The 14,285-nt window shown below is 34.8% G+C and overlaps 1 protein-coding gene across 1 annotated transcript; it reads left to right on the top strand.

Annotated features, from left to right (window-relative positions):
• The first annotated feature begins 1,575 nt into the window (after positions 1-1,575).
• LOC132013022 (cytochrome c, testis-specific) lies at positions 1,576-14,050 on the top strand. The gene is made up of 2 exons (XM_059392800.1): positions 1,576-1,744; positions 13,902-14,050. Exons 1-2 carry the CDS (start codon positions 1,576-1,578, stop codon positions 14,048-14,050), a joined length of 318 nt encoding a protein of 105 aa, XP_059248783.1.
• The last annotated feature ends 235 nt before the right edge of the window (positions 14,051-14,285 follow it).

Genomic DNA, 14,285 nt, shown 5'->3' with positions numbered 1-14,285 from the left:
AAAAGAGAAGAAATTAGAGAGATACTAATATTGCAGGTTACTGTATAGGAAGTACTGACCTCTCTGAGTAATAGCTAACTTCAGTTAAGACACATTGTATTTTTCAATATTACCAGAATAAACCAAACATTTTTTATTTCTCAGTAGAGTTATAAAGGCAAAAATGTGCTTCAAACTGTACTGTCAGGGAATTAGGTTATTTTCATGATTTCCCTAATAGTAATACAATCTCATATTGAAATCCATCCCAACACCTACTGCCCATGATCTAATTTTTCAAATAAAAAGAGCAGGGGATGCCTGGGCAGCTCAGTCAGTTAAGTGTCTGCCTTCTTTTGGCTCGGGTCATGATCCAGGGGTGCTGGGATTGAGTCCCGCATTGCACTCCTTGCTTGGTAGGGAGCTTGCTTCTCCTTCTGCCTCTGCCTGTCACTCCCCCTGCTCTTGCACACGGTCTGTTTGTCTCTCTCTCTTACAAATAAAGAAATAAAATCTTAAAAAAAAAAAGAGCAGGTAAACAAAACTTAAGTACTATATTTGTTGGCATTTCAAACTACATTTTTTTTTAAAGATTTTATTTATTTATTTGAGAGAGAGACAGTGAGAGAGAGCATGAGAGGCGAGAAGGTCAGAGGGAGAAGCACACTCCCCATGGAGTCCCGGGACTCCAGGACCGTGACCTGAGCCTAAGGCAGTTGCCTAACCAACTGAGCCACCCAGGTGCCCTCAAACTACATTTTTTAAAAACGTTGAAATTATTTTAGTTTTTACATAATTTTAGATGAAGGAGACACTTAGTTATGCAACAAAATTTTTGGTATATTAGCTAAAATATCTTTGTACAAATTTTATTTTATATATCACTGTATCATAAAATCTTCCCTGCTTAGCACTGTATTTTCCACTACATTAGTGTTAAACACGTATTACTGCTGACTGAACTCAATAATGGTATTCAATTGCTTTGAGATACTGTTTAATCTAATCTGCTAGATGTGTTTATAGATGAGAGCATAAAGTAAATGAGAAATTACGTGTTACATATAACCTGCTGTGGCCTCATTCTTTTGTTTGATATTTAATTTTATAGGCTATTATTGCAGGCATATGAGAACTTACAAAAACATCAAATTTAAGTGCCTTTTGCATTTTGTTCTATTCTTATTATTAAACAAGGGGATACCAAATTAGACTTCGAAACCTTGCATTATTTTTTGCACATGTGCTTTCTGTAAGTGGGAAGAAAAAAGTGGAATATAATTGACCTAGATGAATTACTATAGTTGTTTGAAGGCTGAAGTAAAATTAGGCTTATACCATAAGTTTCTGAAGTATCTATAAATCAAAATTTAAATTAAATCTGATAAATGAGATGATTAAGTCTTTATAAAATTGGATGCTATAATCTGCTTGTGTTTTTGAGCACTCAGGCTTTAAAAGGATGCATACTTTAACTACGTTTTTGTTTAATATCATTAGTATTCATTTCAAAGTGTTGGCATTTTTTTTTTTCCAGCTTTGCAAATCTGAGATTTTTTTTTTGGACTGTGGTTTAATGTTTTGTTACAGAACAAAATGGGAGATGCTGAAGCAGGCAAGAAGATCTTTATTCAAAAATGTGCTCAGTGCCACACAGTGGAAAAAGGTGGAAAACACAAGGTTGGTCCAAATCTCTGGGGTCTTTTTGGACGAAAAACAGGACAAGCACCAGGATTTTCTTATTCAGATGCTAACAAAAACAAAGGTAAAACCTGGGCAGTTGTGGGAGAGAACCGGAAACTTTGTAGCAAAGAAAGAAAAGCACCTGATTTGATATTACAGTAATTTCCTAGCTTATAGCATAAAAAATGAAATCTTTATGTTGATATTACTGAAATATTGATTTATATTATAAGATCTATATTTAGATAACTGGTCTTTTTTTGATCAGAGGAATTAGCAATTCTCTGTGGTGTAAGTTTTTATTTATATGAGGAATTTCTATTTTATGCAGCACATTTCTGTAGAAAAAGCATGAGCTAAATTAAGAAGATCAAATAACATTTTAATGGCATAATGGTAGTTTTCTATTTGTAATAGTGATTCTTAGCAGAGTGGAGGGATATTATATAGTTTGAAAAATTATATTCAATGACTTTTTTGATGGAGGAAAGTAGGTAGTTAAAATGAGAAGGCATTTTGGGTGTGAAATTGAAAATGGCTGGGAAAAACTATAATATCTTTGCAGAGAATTTTATTATTCCTGGATATACACATCCATCTATCCATCCATACTTGCATAGCATCTACTTCAAAAAATAGGGTGCAACTCCAAATAGATTGCAACTCTATTTTGAACTGTTCTTGGAGGCCTAGCATTTCTAACTGGCCCAAATTTTGGATCATTCCAATCCTACTATTTGGAAAAGTTTTTATTTTATTTTATTTTTGTTCCTTTTTATTCTTTTTATTGAAGTGAAATTCACACATTAGCCATTTTGAAGTGTACAAAGAAGTACATTTTGTGTAGTTACAGTATAAATCAACACCTGTCTGTAGTTTAAAAATTTTTTCGTTGCTTGAAAAGAACCCCTGTGCACATCTAATAAACATTTCCCATTTCCTTCTACCCTTAACCTCTTGCAAACTCTGATCTGCTTCTTTTCTTTATGGATTTGCCTATTCTGCATATTTCATAAAAAGGAATCATAAAATATGACCTTTTGTGTTTGGCTTCTTTCAATTAGCATGTTTTCAAGGTTCATTGAAGTTGTATCTTCTATCAGTACTTCATTCCTTTTTATGGCTAATCATATTCAATTGAATGTATATATCACAATTTGTTTACACATTTATCAGTTGGTAAACATTTGGATTATTTCCACCTTTCATCTATTGTGAATAACGTTGCTATGAATATTTGTGAATAAGCATTTGCTTGAGTCCTTGTTTTCAGTTCTTTTCGATATGTATAGATATGTATATCTATATATATATGTTGGGGGTCATTTGTTAAATCTATGTTTAACTTCTTGAGGAAAGCCAGTTGTTTTCCACAGTAGCTATACCATTTTACATTATCATCAGTGATGCAAGATTCCTATTTCTCTGTATCCTCTCCCATGGTTTGTTATTTTCTTTTTCTTTTTAAAATTGCCATCTTTGTATTTCATTAATGAACGATGCTGTTAAACATATTTTAGTATGCTTTGTTAAAAAGAAAACTGCAGGGCCAAAATAGAGTCACCTGTACTAGGCCCACAACATTAAACCAGGGCTTGATACCTAACTTAAATGTAGTTTCAGTTCTTCCCAGGAATGTAATCTTAACTGATTAGTCTGGAATTTCCTGGTTGGTGCTGGAATCCACCTAGTAAGATCTTTTTGTCCCCCAAAAGGAGGTGAATTTGTCTGAAATAAATCTTTCTTGTTGTTTATGACTTCCTTGTTCTATCTTTAAAAACCTTTCTCTTTCTGTAGCCTGTTGGAATTCCTTTCTATATGCTGCCTGATTCATGAATCATTGAATAAAGTCAATTTGGTCCTTAAATTCACTCAGTTGAAATTTTTTTGTTCAACAAATTGTTGGCCATTTGTAGATTTGGAAAAATGTGTATTTGTATCCTCTGCCTATTTTTTTATTTGACTTGTTTGTCTTTTTTATTGTTGAGTTTAAGAGTTCTTTATGTATTCTGGACGTTAATCTCTCATCAAATATGTGATTTTCAAATATTTTCTCTTCTTTTGTAGTTTGTCTTCATTTGTTTGATAATGTCCTTTGATTCACAGTTTTTAATTTGTATAAAGTCAATTTATCTATATTTTTATTGATTTTTGGAGAGAGGCATCAAATCTAAGAATCCATCACCAAATCTGAGATCATAAAGATTTGCCCTTATGTTTTCTTCAAATAGTTTTATAGTTTTGGTTTTTAGATTTAGGTTTTTGATGCATTTGTACTTAATTTTCTATAGAGAGTGAGGGAATAGACCTACTTAATTCTTTTGCATGTGGCTATCCATCACTTCTCAGACTTTTGGTTAAGATCAAGTGCATGCGGTTATCCAATTACCACACCCCATTTCTTGAAAAGACATTCTTTCCTAGTTGAATGGTCTTGATACCCTTGTTGAAATTCAATTGGCCATATATGTTAGGGTTTGCTTCTGGACATTCAATTCTATTCTTTTTGTCTATATAGCTAGCCTTATAACAACACCACAGTTTTTATTACTGTAGTTTTGTGGTAAGTTTTAAAATTAGAAAGTGTGAGCCCTCTAGCTATGTTTTTTCTTTTTCAGTATTGTTTTGGCTATTCAGGGCCCTTTGCAGTTCTATGAATTCGAGGCTAACCTTTCCCATTTCTGCAAAAGAGCCTTTGGAATTTTGATAGAGATTGCATTGAATCTGTGGATTTTTTTTAAGGAGTATTGCCATTTTAGCAACGTTAACGTTCTAATCTATGAATATGGGATGCTTGTCCATTTATTTAAGTCTCCTTTCATTTCTTTCAGAAATGTTTTATAATTTTCAATGTACAAGTCTTTTACTTCCTTGGTTAAATTTTGCCAAAGTATTTTCTTCTTTTAAATTTCTTTTATAAATAGAACTGTTTTTTAAATTTCTTTTTCAAATAGTTCATTGCTTCTATACAGAACACAACAGATTTTTGTATGTTGATCTTATTCCCTGAAGCTTTGCTGAATTAATTTATTAGTTATGGTAGATTTTTTGTGGATCCTTCAGGATTTTCTATATGTAGAATCATATAATCTGTGATAGAGGTAGTTTATGTCTTTCTTCCCAGTTTGGATGGCTTTTATTACTTTTGATTTTCCCAATTGCTCTGGCTAAGACTTCTAGTGGAATTCTGAGTAGAACTGGTGAAAATGAGCCTCTCTGTCTTGCTTCTGATCTTAGGGGAAAGTTTTCAGCTTTTCACCTGGGGTATGGTATTAGCTGGGGGTTTCCAAAAAATCCCTGTTTCCTTGTTAAGCAACTTATCTTTTATTCTTAGTTTATTGAGTGTTTATATCACAAAAGGGTATTTGAATTTGTCAAATTTTTTCCTGCATCTTTTGAAATAATCATGTATTCTTTTTCCTATTGCTCTATTAATGTATTATGTTGATTGTTTTTCTTATGTTGAACCATCCTTGCATTCCTAGGCTAAATCCCATTTGGTCAGAGTATGTAATTCTTTAATGTGAATTGGATTTAGTTTGCTAGTATTTTGTTGAGGAATTTTGCATTTATAGTGATAAGAGATATTGGTTTGTAATTTCTTGTGGTATCTTTGTCCAGTGTTAGTGTTTGGAGAAGTTTAAAATATAGATTATTGCTGCTGTAAGTTCTCTTCATACCTGATTTGAATTTGGTATTTTAAAATTTCTTAATGGGTTTTATAGTGCTGTTTAGTATTTATTTAATTGAGCTTTGTGGACTATATTGGAGGAGAAGGGTTTAATGAAGGGAGTTGACATTTTGTGCATAATTATTATTATTATTTTGGTGGAAATGTAATAGCTTGTATTTTGTCAAAGGAGGGATTTTACTTATTCTAACCTGTGTTAATATTTCTAGCAAGATGGTGTTTTGGGTTTGTCTCAGTCTATCTATAGTGATGTTATTGACTAGAAATGCCTGGGGACACTCACCTGGGCCTATATTACTTATAGTAAACCCTTACAGATACTTCCCCAACCAAAGTCAATGTTGTGGTTGGATCAGACCTTGTGGTTCTCATTATGATTGAAAGACACACCCTACTATCAACCATCAGGGAACTTTGAAAAGAAAAACTCATTACTCACAAGTCCTGGAGGTTACATGACATGCCTGGGACCACATAGTGAGGTTGAAAGGAAAAGAGAGAGAGAGTGAGAAGGAGCTAGTGAGGAGGCCTGGTGTTTTGCTTTTATTGGAGTAAAAGGTAGGGTTTCACAGGTACATTCTTCAATGGTGAATTTAAAACACAAGAGTGGGAATTGAAGCATGTGAAGGGAAAAACAGGCAGTCCTCAAATGTAGTTATCTAGGTCTATAAGAGCCTTCTTAAAAAAAGAGGGGGGGAAGTTCATGGTGGGGAAACTTGGCTCTATTTACTCATGTAACTGGCAGTGTGTTTATTCAGACTGGATGTGTTTGAAGTAGATGCCTTGGCAAACAAACAAACAAACAAACAAACAAAAAAACACTTAATGCCAGGCATTTATATTATAGTTGAAAAAGCTAATTATCGGGTCTTATTCTACATATAGGTGAGGTATAGTGAAATTTTTGTTATCTAGAATATTGGGGAAAGGGACCTATTTATATCAAATGGTTTAGTTAAAACAAAATTAGCACATGTAGGATTTTCCACAGCTCTTTATGTGAAAAGAAAATGTTTTTCATCTTTCTGAAATGTTGAGAGCAATACAGTTTATTAGGATGGAGAGCTGGGGAAGTTGTTGGTCCCTAGACTTTTCTTGGGTTTCAAAGCAAACAAGGATGGAGTGGCGGGGGGGTAATATATGGTAAGAATTTGAGGACTAAATTAATTTCTTAGGGCTCCTGTAACAAAATATTATAAATCAAGTGGCTTAAAACAACAAAAATTTATTGTTTCACAGTTCTAGAGGCTAGAAGTGCAAAATCAAGGTGTTGGCAGGACCATGCTCTCTCTGAAACCTGTAGGGCAATCCTTCTTTGTTTCTAACTAGTTTCTGGTAGTTTGCCAATCATCTTGGTGTTTTGGGCCCTCAGCTGCATAACTCCATTTTCTGGCCTTTCATGATCATGTGTGTCTCTGTCTTCACATGGCTGTCTTATAAAGATACCAATCATATTAAATTGGGAGCCCATCTTACTACAGTATGACTTCATTTCAACTTAACTAATCACATCTGCAATGATCCTCTTTCTAAATAAAGCCACATTCTGAGGTGCTAGAGGTTAAGACTACAATGTATCCTTATTCAGGGAACATCCATAATAAAGGATCTTATATACATATAAAAATACATATATAATTGGTAAAATACTTAAAATAAAATAGAATAAAATCTAATTTTTGGTCAAGGGTTCTTCAGAATCTTTAAATATCAATGTAATTATTATTAACACAGTATCATTGTGTTTAGTATGTGCAAAAATGTGATTAATAGGGGTGCCTGGGTAGCTCAGTGGATCAAGTCTCTGCCTTCGGTTCAGGTCATGATCTCGGGGTCCTGGGATTGAGCCCACATCGGGCTCTCTGCTCAGCAGGGAGCATGCTTCCTCCTCTCTGCCTGCCTCTCTGCCTTCTTGTGATCTCTCTCTCTCTGTCAAATAAATAAATAAAATCTTTTTTAAAAATGTGGTTAATAGGTATTCTATAATAAAGAATTTGTCTGGTCTTTGTCCTACGTTCCTAGAAGGGAATCTCTAAAACCTTAGAATTTCCCAAGTGATAGGAGTGTCTCTTTTATTTAAGTTTGGGCCCTTGGACCACAACCTGAGTTTATGCTAATGAGATGGCTTATGGTAAGCTCCTAGATAGTTTAAGGATGGGAGTGGCCAAGCTTGAAAGACCATCTGTGTGATTAGAGAGTTGGAGCTTTGGGCTAGTTATCAGTCCAACCTCCAGGGTTAGGGAATAGGAGCTGGGGATTCAGTTTATCACATGGCTAATGATTCAATAGGCATCTTCTGTAAGGAAACCCAAATAAAAACTTTGGACACTTTAATTGGAAGCTCTATTTGAGCTTCCTGGTTGGTGAGCACATCAATGACTAGAAGAGTAATGAGTCTGGATTCCCTGGGGACAGGACCCAGAAGCTCCGTGTTTGGGACTTTCCCAGACTTCATCATATGGATCTCTTTATCTCCCTGTCCTAAACTGTATCATTTATATTAAAAATGTAACTAAGTATAGTGTTTTTCTTAGTTCTGTATTTTTCTAGCAAATTATCAACCAGGGGGTCTGGGGAACCTTTGAATTTATAACCAGTTGATTAGAATTTGGGATGGCCTGGGACTCCAGACTAGTAGCTGGTGTCTAAAGTGAGGACAGAATTGTGGGGACTATGGAGTCTGTTCAAATTCAGGCATTTGGGTCAGATTTCACTTGCATTTATTGCAATAAGATTTCTAGTTGACAGAATATTGAATAAATCAGCCTGAAACTTGGATTTATTATTTCAATTTGTATGGTTTTTTAGTTTTTAAAGTAATATTTTTCTATAGTGTTATTTTATTATTTTGTTATCATATTACAAGAGCAGTCAACTTTTATTGTTTATAGACTGGTTATAAAGTAATATTTATTTCTCTAAGTATTTTGAGGGTTTTATTGCTTGTTAGCACTGACTAGAAATAATATTAAAACTGATTACAGGGGCGCCTGGGTGGCTCAGTGGGTTAAGCCTCTGCCTTCGGCTCAGGTAATGATCTCAGGGTCCTGGGATCAAGCCCCGCATCAGGCTCTCTGCTCATCGGGGAGCCTGCTCCCCCCCCCCCACCCGCTCTGCCTGCCTCTCTGCCTACTTGTGATCTTTATCTCTCTGTCAAATAAATAAATAAAATCTTAAAAAAAAAAAAAAACCAACAAACTGATTACAGGACAGCTGGGTGGCTCAGTCAGTTAAGCATCTGCCTTCAGCTCAGGTCATGATCCAAGAGTCCTGTGATGGAGTCCCACATCAGACTCCCTGCTCAGTGGGCTGTCTGATTCTCCTTCTACTTCTTCTCCCCTGCTTGTGATCACTTTCTCTCTCAAATAAATAAAATCTTTAAAAAAAAAGGATTACAAATATATCTTTTATTGTAGATTGTTCTCAAAGATTAAAAGCTGAATAGAAGGCTTATCTTTAGCCATATCTAAGAATTAGTAATAAAACTTCTCTAAGATTGTTTAAATACTATTGGTGACTGATTTGGGGGATATAATATTACTATTTTTTCTACTGGTGACATAATAAGTAGCAGAATCTAATTGAATCCCTATATTACACCACTCATAAAAATTAACTTGAAATGGATTAGAGACTTAAGTATATTAAATACAAGACTTGAAACTGTGAAACTTCTAGGAGAAAACATAGGGAAAAAGCTCCTTGACATTACTCTTTGTAAAGATCTTCTGGATATTAACATCAAAAGCACAAGCAACAAGAATAGTCATTAAGTGGGACTACATCAAACTAAAAAGCTACTCCACAGCAAAATAAATAGTCAACAAATGAGAAAGCAGCCTATAGAATGGAAGAGAATATTTGTGAATTATGTATCTGATAAAGGGTTGATGTTCAAAATATATAAAGAATGGATACAATGCAATAGAGAAAAGATGAACCAATTAAAAAGTCGGCAATGGAACTGAATATTTTCCCAAAGAGAACATATAATTTGACCACAGGTACATGAAGAGGTGTTCAGCATCACTAATTGTCAGAGAAATGCAAATCAAAACCACAGTGAGATATCACCTCATGCCTGTTAGAATTGCTTTCATCAGAAAGACAAGAAATAACAAGTGTTGGCAAAGATGTGGAGAAAAGGAAACACTTGTGAACTGGTGGTGAAAATGTAAATTGGGGCAGCCACTATGGAAAACAGTGTGGAGATTTATTAAAAATTAAAAATAGCTATCCTATGATCCAGTAATGTCATCTCTGGGTATGTATTCAGAGGAAATAAAAATAGAATCTGGGAGAGATATATGTATCCCAAGTTCACTGATGCACTATTTTTAATAGCCAAGTTATGGAAACTAGCTAAGTGTTTGTCAATAGATGAATGGAGAAAGATGTGATAAATATATAAAAAGGGATATTCAGCAATGAGAAAGAAGGAAATCCAGCCATTTGCAAAACTTGGATGAACCTTGAAGGTATTATGCTGAGTGAAATAATACTGAGAAAAAAAATACTGTATAATATCATTTATATGTGGAATTTTAAAAGGCCAAACTCAGGAAGTCTTAGGAAGATGGGAGGATCCTGAGTTCACCTCATCCATGTGGACACACTGAGATAATATACTATGTGACTAACTCTGAAAATGACAGAAGACTGGCAGAACAGACCTCCCATGACTAATCATAGAAAGAGGGCCACATCAAAAAGGTTGTGAAAGAAGGGGTGAAAACATGATTGAGAACCAAACCCCCCATCACACAATAGGAGGAACATCACAAGCACAGAGAAGCAAGAGGATCAGAATCTATACCAGGCAACCCTGGCACAAGAGACTCAAACTGGAAGACAAATCCCCACAACACCTGGATTTGAAAATAAATGGGGCTTAGCTTTACAAGCCTCAACTTCAACAAAGATATAAAATATAAAAGAATCAATCAGAAGTGAAGAATTTAATAATTGAAATAAATACACTAAAGGAAATCAAGAGCATATTAGAGGAGGCAGAGGAACTAACAGTTATCTGGAAGACAGAATAATGGAAAGCCATGAAGCTGAACAGCAAAAAGATGAAAGAAAAACAAAAAATGAGAATAGGTAAAGGGATCTCTGTGACATCATCAAACCTAATAACATTTGCTTTGTAGGGATTCCAGAAAGAGGAGAGAGAAAGGGGGCAGAAAACTTATTTGAAGAGATAATAGCTGAAAACCTCCCAAATCTGGGGAAGGAAACATTCAGATCCAGGAAGCACATAAGACCCTAACAAGATGAACCCAAGAAGGTCCACACCCATACACATAATAATTGAAATGGCAAAAAGTACTGATAAAGAGATTTTTTTTAAAGCAGCAAGAAAAAAAGAAAAGTTATGTATATGGGAAACACTATAAGGTTATTAGCTGTTTTCTTAGGAGAAATTTTGCAGACCAGAACTGTATTCAATGTATTCAATGTGCTGAAAGGAAAAAACCTACAACCAAGAATGTTCTGCCCAGAAAAGTTATCATTTAGAAGGAGAGATAGAATTTCCCAAACAAAAACCAGCTTTATAAAAAAAATCAAAGGAAATTCTTTAACTGGAAAGAAAAGGCCATAACTAAAAGTAAGAAAATTATGAAAGGAAAAAATTTCACAGTTAAAAGGAAAGAGTTATTTTATTTAATTTTATTTTTTTCAGTGTTCCAAAATTCATTGTTTATGCACCACACCCAGTGCTCCATGCAATACATGCCCTCCATAATACCCACCACCAGGCTCACCCACCCCCACCCCCTGACTCCCCTCTCCTCCAAAACCCTCACTTTGTTTCTCGGAGTCCACAGTCTCTTATGGTTTGTCTCCCCCTCCGATTTCCCCCAACTCACTTCTCATTCCTTCTCCCAATGTTCTCCATCTTATTACTTATGTTCCACAAGTAAGTGAAACTATATGATAATTGACTCCCTCTGCTTGGCTTATTTCACTCAGCATAATCTCTTCCAGTCCCATCCACGTTGATACAAATTTGGGTGTTTGCCTTTCTGATGGAGACATAATACTCCATTGTATCTATGGACCATATCTTCTTTATTCATTCGTCCGTTGAAGGGCATCTTGGTTCTTTCCACAGTTTGGTGACTGTGGTCATTTCTGCTATGAACATTGGTGTACAGATGGCCCTTCTTTTCACTACATCTGTATCTTTGGGGTAAATACCCAGTAGTGCCATTGCAGGGTCATAGGGAAGCTCTATTTTTAATTTCTTAAGGAATCTCCATACTGTTTTCCACAGTGGCTGCCCCAACTTACATCCCCACCAATAGTGTAAGAGGGTTCCCCTTTCTCCACATCCTCCCCAGCACTTGTTGTTTACTGTCTTGTTAATTTTGGCTGTTCTAACTGGTGTAAGGTGGTATCTCAATATGGTTTTGATTTGAATCTTCCTGATGGCTAATGATGATGAACATTTTTTCATGTGTTTGTTAGCCATTTGTATGTCTTCTTTGGACAAGTGTCTGTTTATGTCTTCTGCCCATTTTTTGACATGATTATCTGTTTTGCGTGTGTTGAGTTTGAGGAGCTCTTTATAGATCTTGGATATCAGCCCCTTGTCTGTAGTGTCATTTGCAGATATCTTCTCCCATTCTGTGGGTTGCCTCTTTGTTTTGTTGGCTGTTTCCTTTGCTGTGCAGAAGCTTTCATCTTGATATGGTCCCAAAAGTTCATTTTCGCTTTTGTTTCCTTTGCCTTACAGTTAATGCAGTAGGTTAATCAATTTTAAGTCTGGTATGGAGGTTAAAGTTCAAAAGTAGTAAAATCAGTTGCATCTACATCTAACCAAGGGATACACAAAATAAAAAGATAAAATATGACATTGTATACATAAAACATGGAGTGGGGAGTAAAAGTTTAGTGCTTTTAGAGTGTTTAACCTTAAGGAACCATCAACTTTATATAGATTGCTATGCATATAAGCTGTTATGTATGAATTTAAAGGTAACCACAAATCAAAAACCTATAATAGCTATACAAAATAATAAAGAGAAAGGAATCTGAGTGCAACACTAAAGAAAGCCATCTTAATACTAGGGATGAGAGCAAGAGAAGGAAGGAATAGAAGAGAATTACAAAAACGATCAGAAAACAGTTAACAAAATGGCCATAAGTAATTACCTATCAGTAATTACTTTAAATATAAATGGACTAAATGCTCCATTTAAAAGGCACCCACAGCCATCAGGATGGCCTAGCGGTCTAAAAGGCACCCACAATAGGGTGACTGAATGAATAAAAAAAATCAAGACCTATTTATATGTTGCCTACAGGAGACTCACTTCAGATGCAAGGGCATACACAGCCTGAAAGTGGAGGGTGGAAAAAGATACTCCATGCAAATGAAAATCAAAAGGTAGAATGCTTCTTTTAAAGGGACATGTCTGTGTTTATTCTTTAATCCTGGCTCCCCTGACCCTCCATACTGTCAAATTGAATTTAGGGAGACTTTCACAGTCAGCTCATATACACTATACTCTTTTGGGGCCAGAGGACTATGATTTGCTCCTTGCAATTTATCACCTACTTTGGAGAACTCTTCTTCTTTTGAGATCATTAGTGACAGGTGTCCTCTTACTGTGGTCCAGGTTTTATGTTTTTGGTAGTTTTATGATTATATGAAGTTTGAAGTAATAGGTGCTCTCTCAATATTTGATCAAAAGTAGAGTTAGCATTTGTTTCTCTTTGTCCATATTCTTTTTTTTTTTTAATTGACTTGCAAAATCTGTAATAGTTTATTTTTCACTGTTACTTACAAACATCCAGCTCAATTGTAACTCATTCCAAACTTGTTCATTTCTTAAATAAACTAGATAAAATCTTGGTTCCAGATTAAAAAATAATTCATTCATTTTAATTATTAATTTTTTCATTTATTTATTTTCAGCATAACAGTATCATTATTTTTTCACCACACCCAGTCCATATTCTTTTTGACTGGTTTTAGAAAGGAAAAAAGGAAGAGACAACCTTTCCCTCATTGTAAAACTAGTTTCCTGAAATCATAGCTTTTTGACAGAGATTTGGACAGAGGCAACATGCAATTATTGGAAGAAAAAACATGAAAATACGAGTTAGTCACAGATTCTTGACTTTAAGTCATCTTTTCTCTTAGGGCAAATTATTCTCCTCTGTTTGGATCATTTACTCATCTGAAAAATGAGGGGTTGGATTAATTTCCAAGATCTCTTCTAGAAGGAACTCTGTGATTGTAGGAGGATGGGGTACTGTTTAGGTCCAACATGTCTAGGTTGGCAGTTTATTGGTGTACTTTGTGTCATGCTGAACAGCATGTGGATATTAGATTTATATAGGGAACTGGAAGAGTAGAGCACCAAAGACTAATTTTGGAATTCTCTTATAGGTCAAAAATTGTAAGTATTTCCAATAATGAGAGTCTTCCTTTTGAATCCAAGAGTAATCTTTTGTTCACATAGATAGGTCACATTAGAAAGTAAGCCTTACAAATATAACTACACAAACTTAAAACTTATTTTCACCTTTATAGGTGTTATCTGGGGAGAGGAAACTCTGATGGAATATTTGGAGAACCCAAAGAAATATATCCCTGGAACTAAAATGGTCTTTGCTGGTCTTAAAAAGAAGAGTGAGAGAGAAGATCTTATTCAGTATTTGAAACAGGCAACATCTTCATGAAATGCTTTTGCAACTTAAAAAAGTATTAGTTATAAGCCAAAATTTTCCAATTTTAAATATTGCATGTTTAAAGAAGTCATTTTAATTTTCTTGATCAGCCTGTAGTAAATTTAACATTTAAAAATAAAAGTTGAGATTTTTTATTTTGTGTAATCTACTGATCAATGCCTTTCTGAGTCTGAATTGACTTTTGTCTGCTCACTAGGGATGTGAATAAGGTCAGCATTGAGGAAGA

The sequence above is a fragment of the Mustela nigripes genome, chromosome 3 (genome assembly GCF_022355385.1).
Source record: "Mustela nigripes isolate SB6536 chromosome 3, MUSNIG.SB6536, whole genome shotgun sequence".
NCBI classification, from domain to species: domain Eukaryota; kingdom Metazoa; phylum Chordata; class Mammalia; order Carnivora; family Mustelidae; genus Mustela; species Mustela nigripes.
The sequence above is the reverse complement of the archived record's forward strand: the minus strand, read 5'-3'. Positions and strand labels throughout refer to the sequence as shown.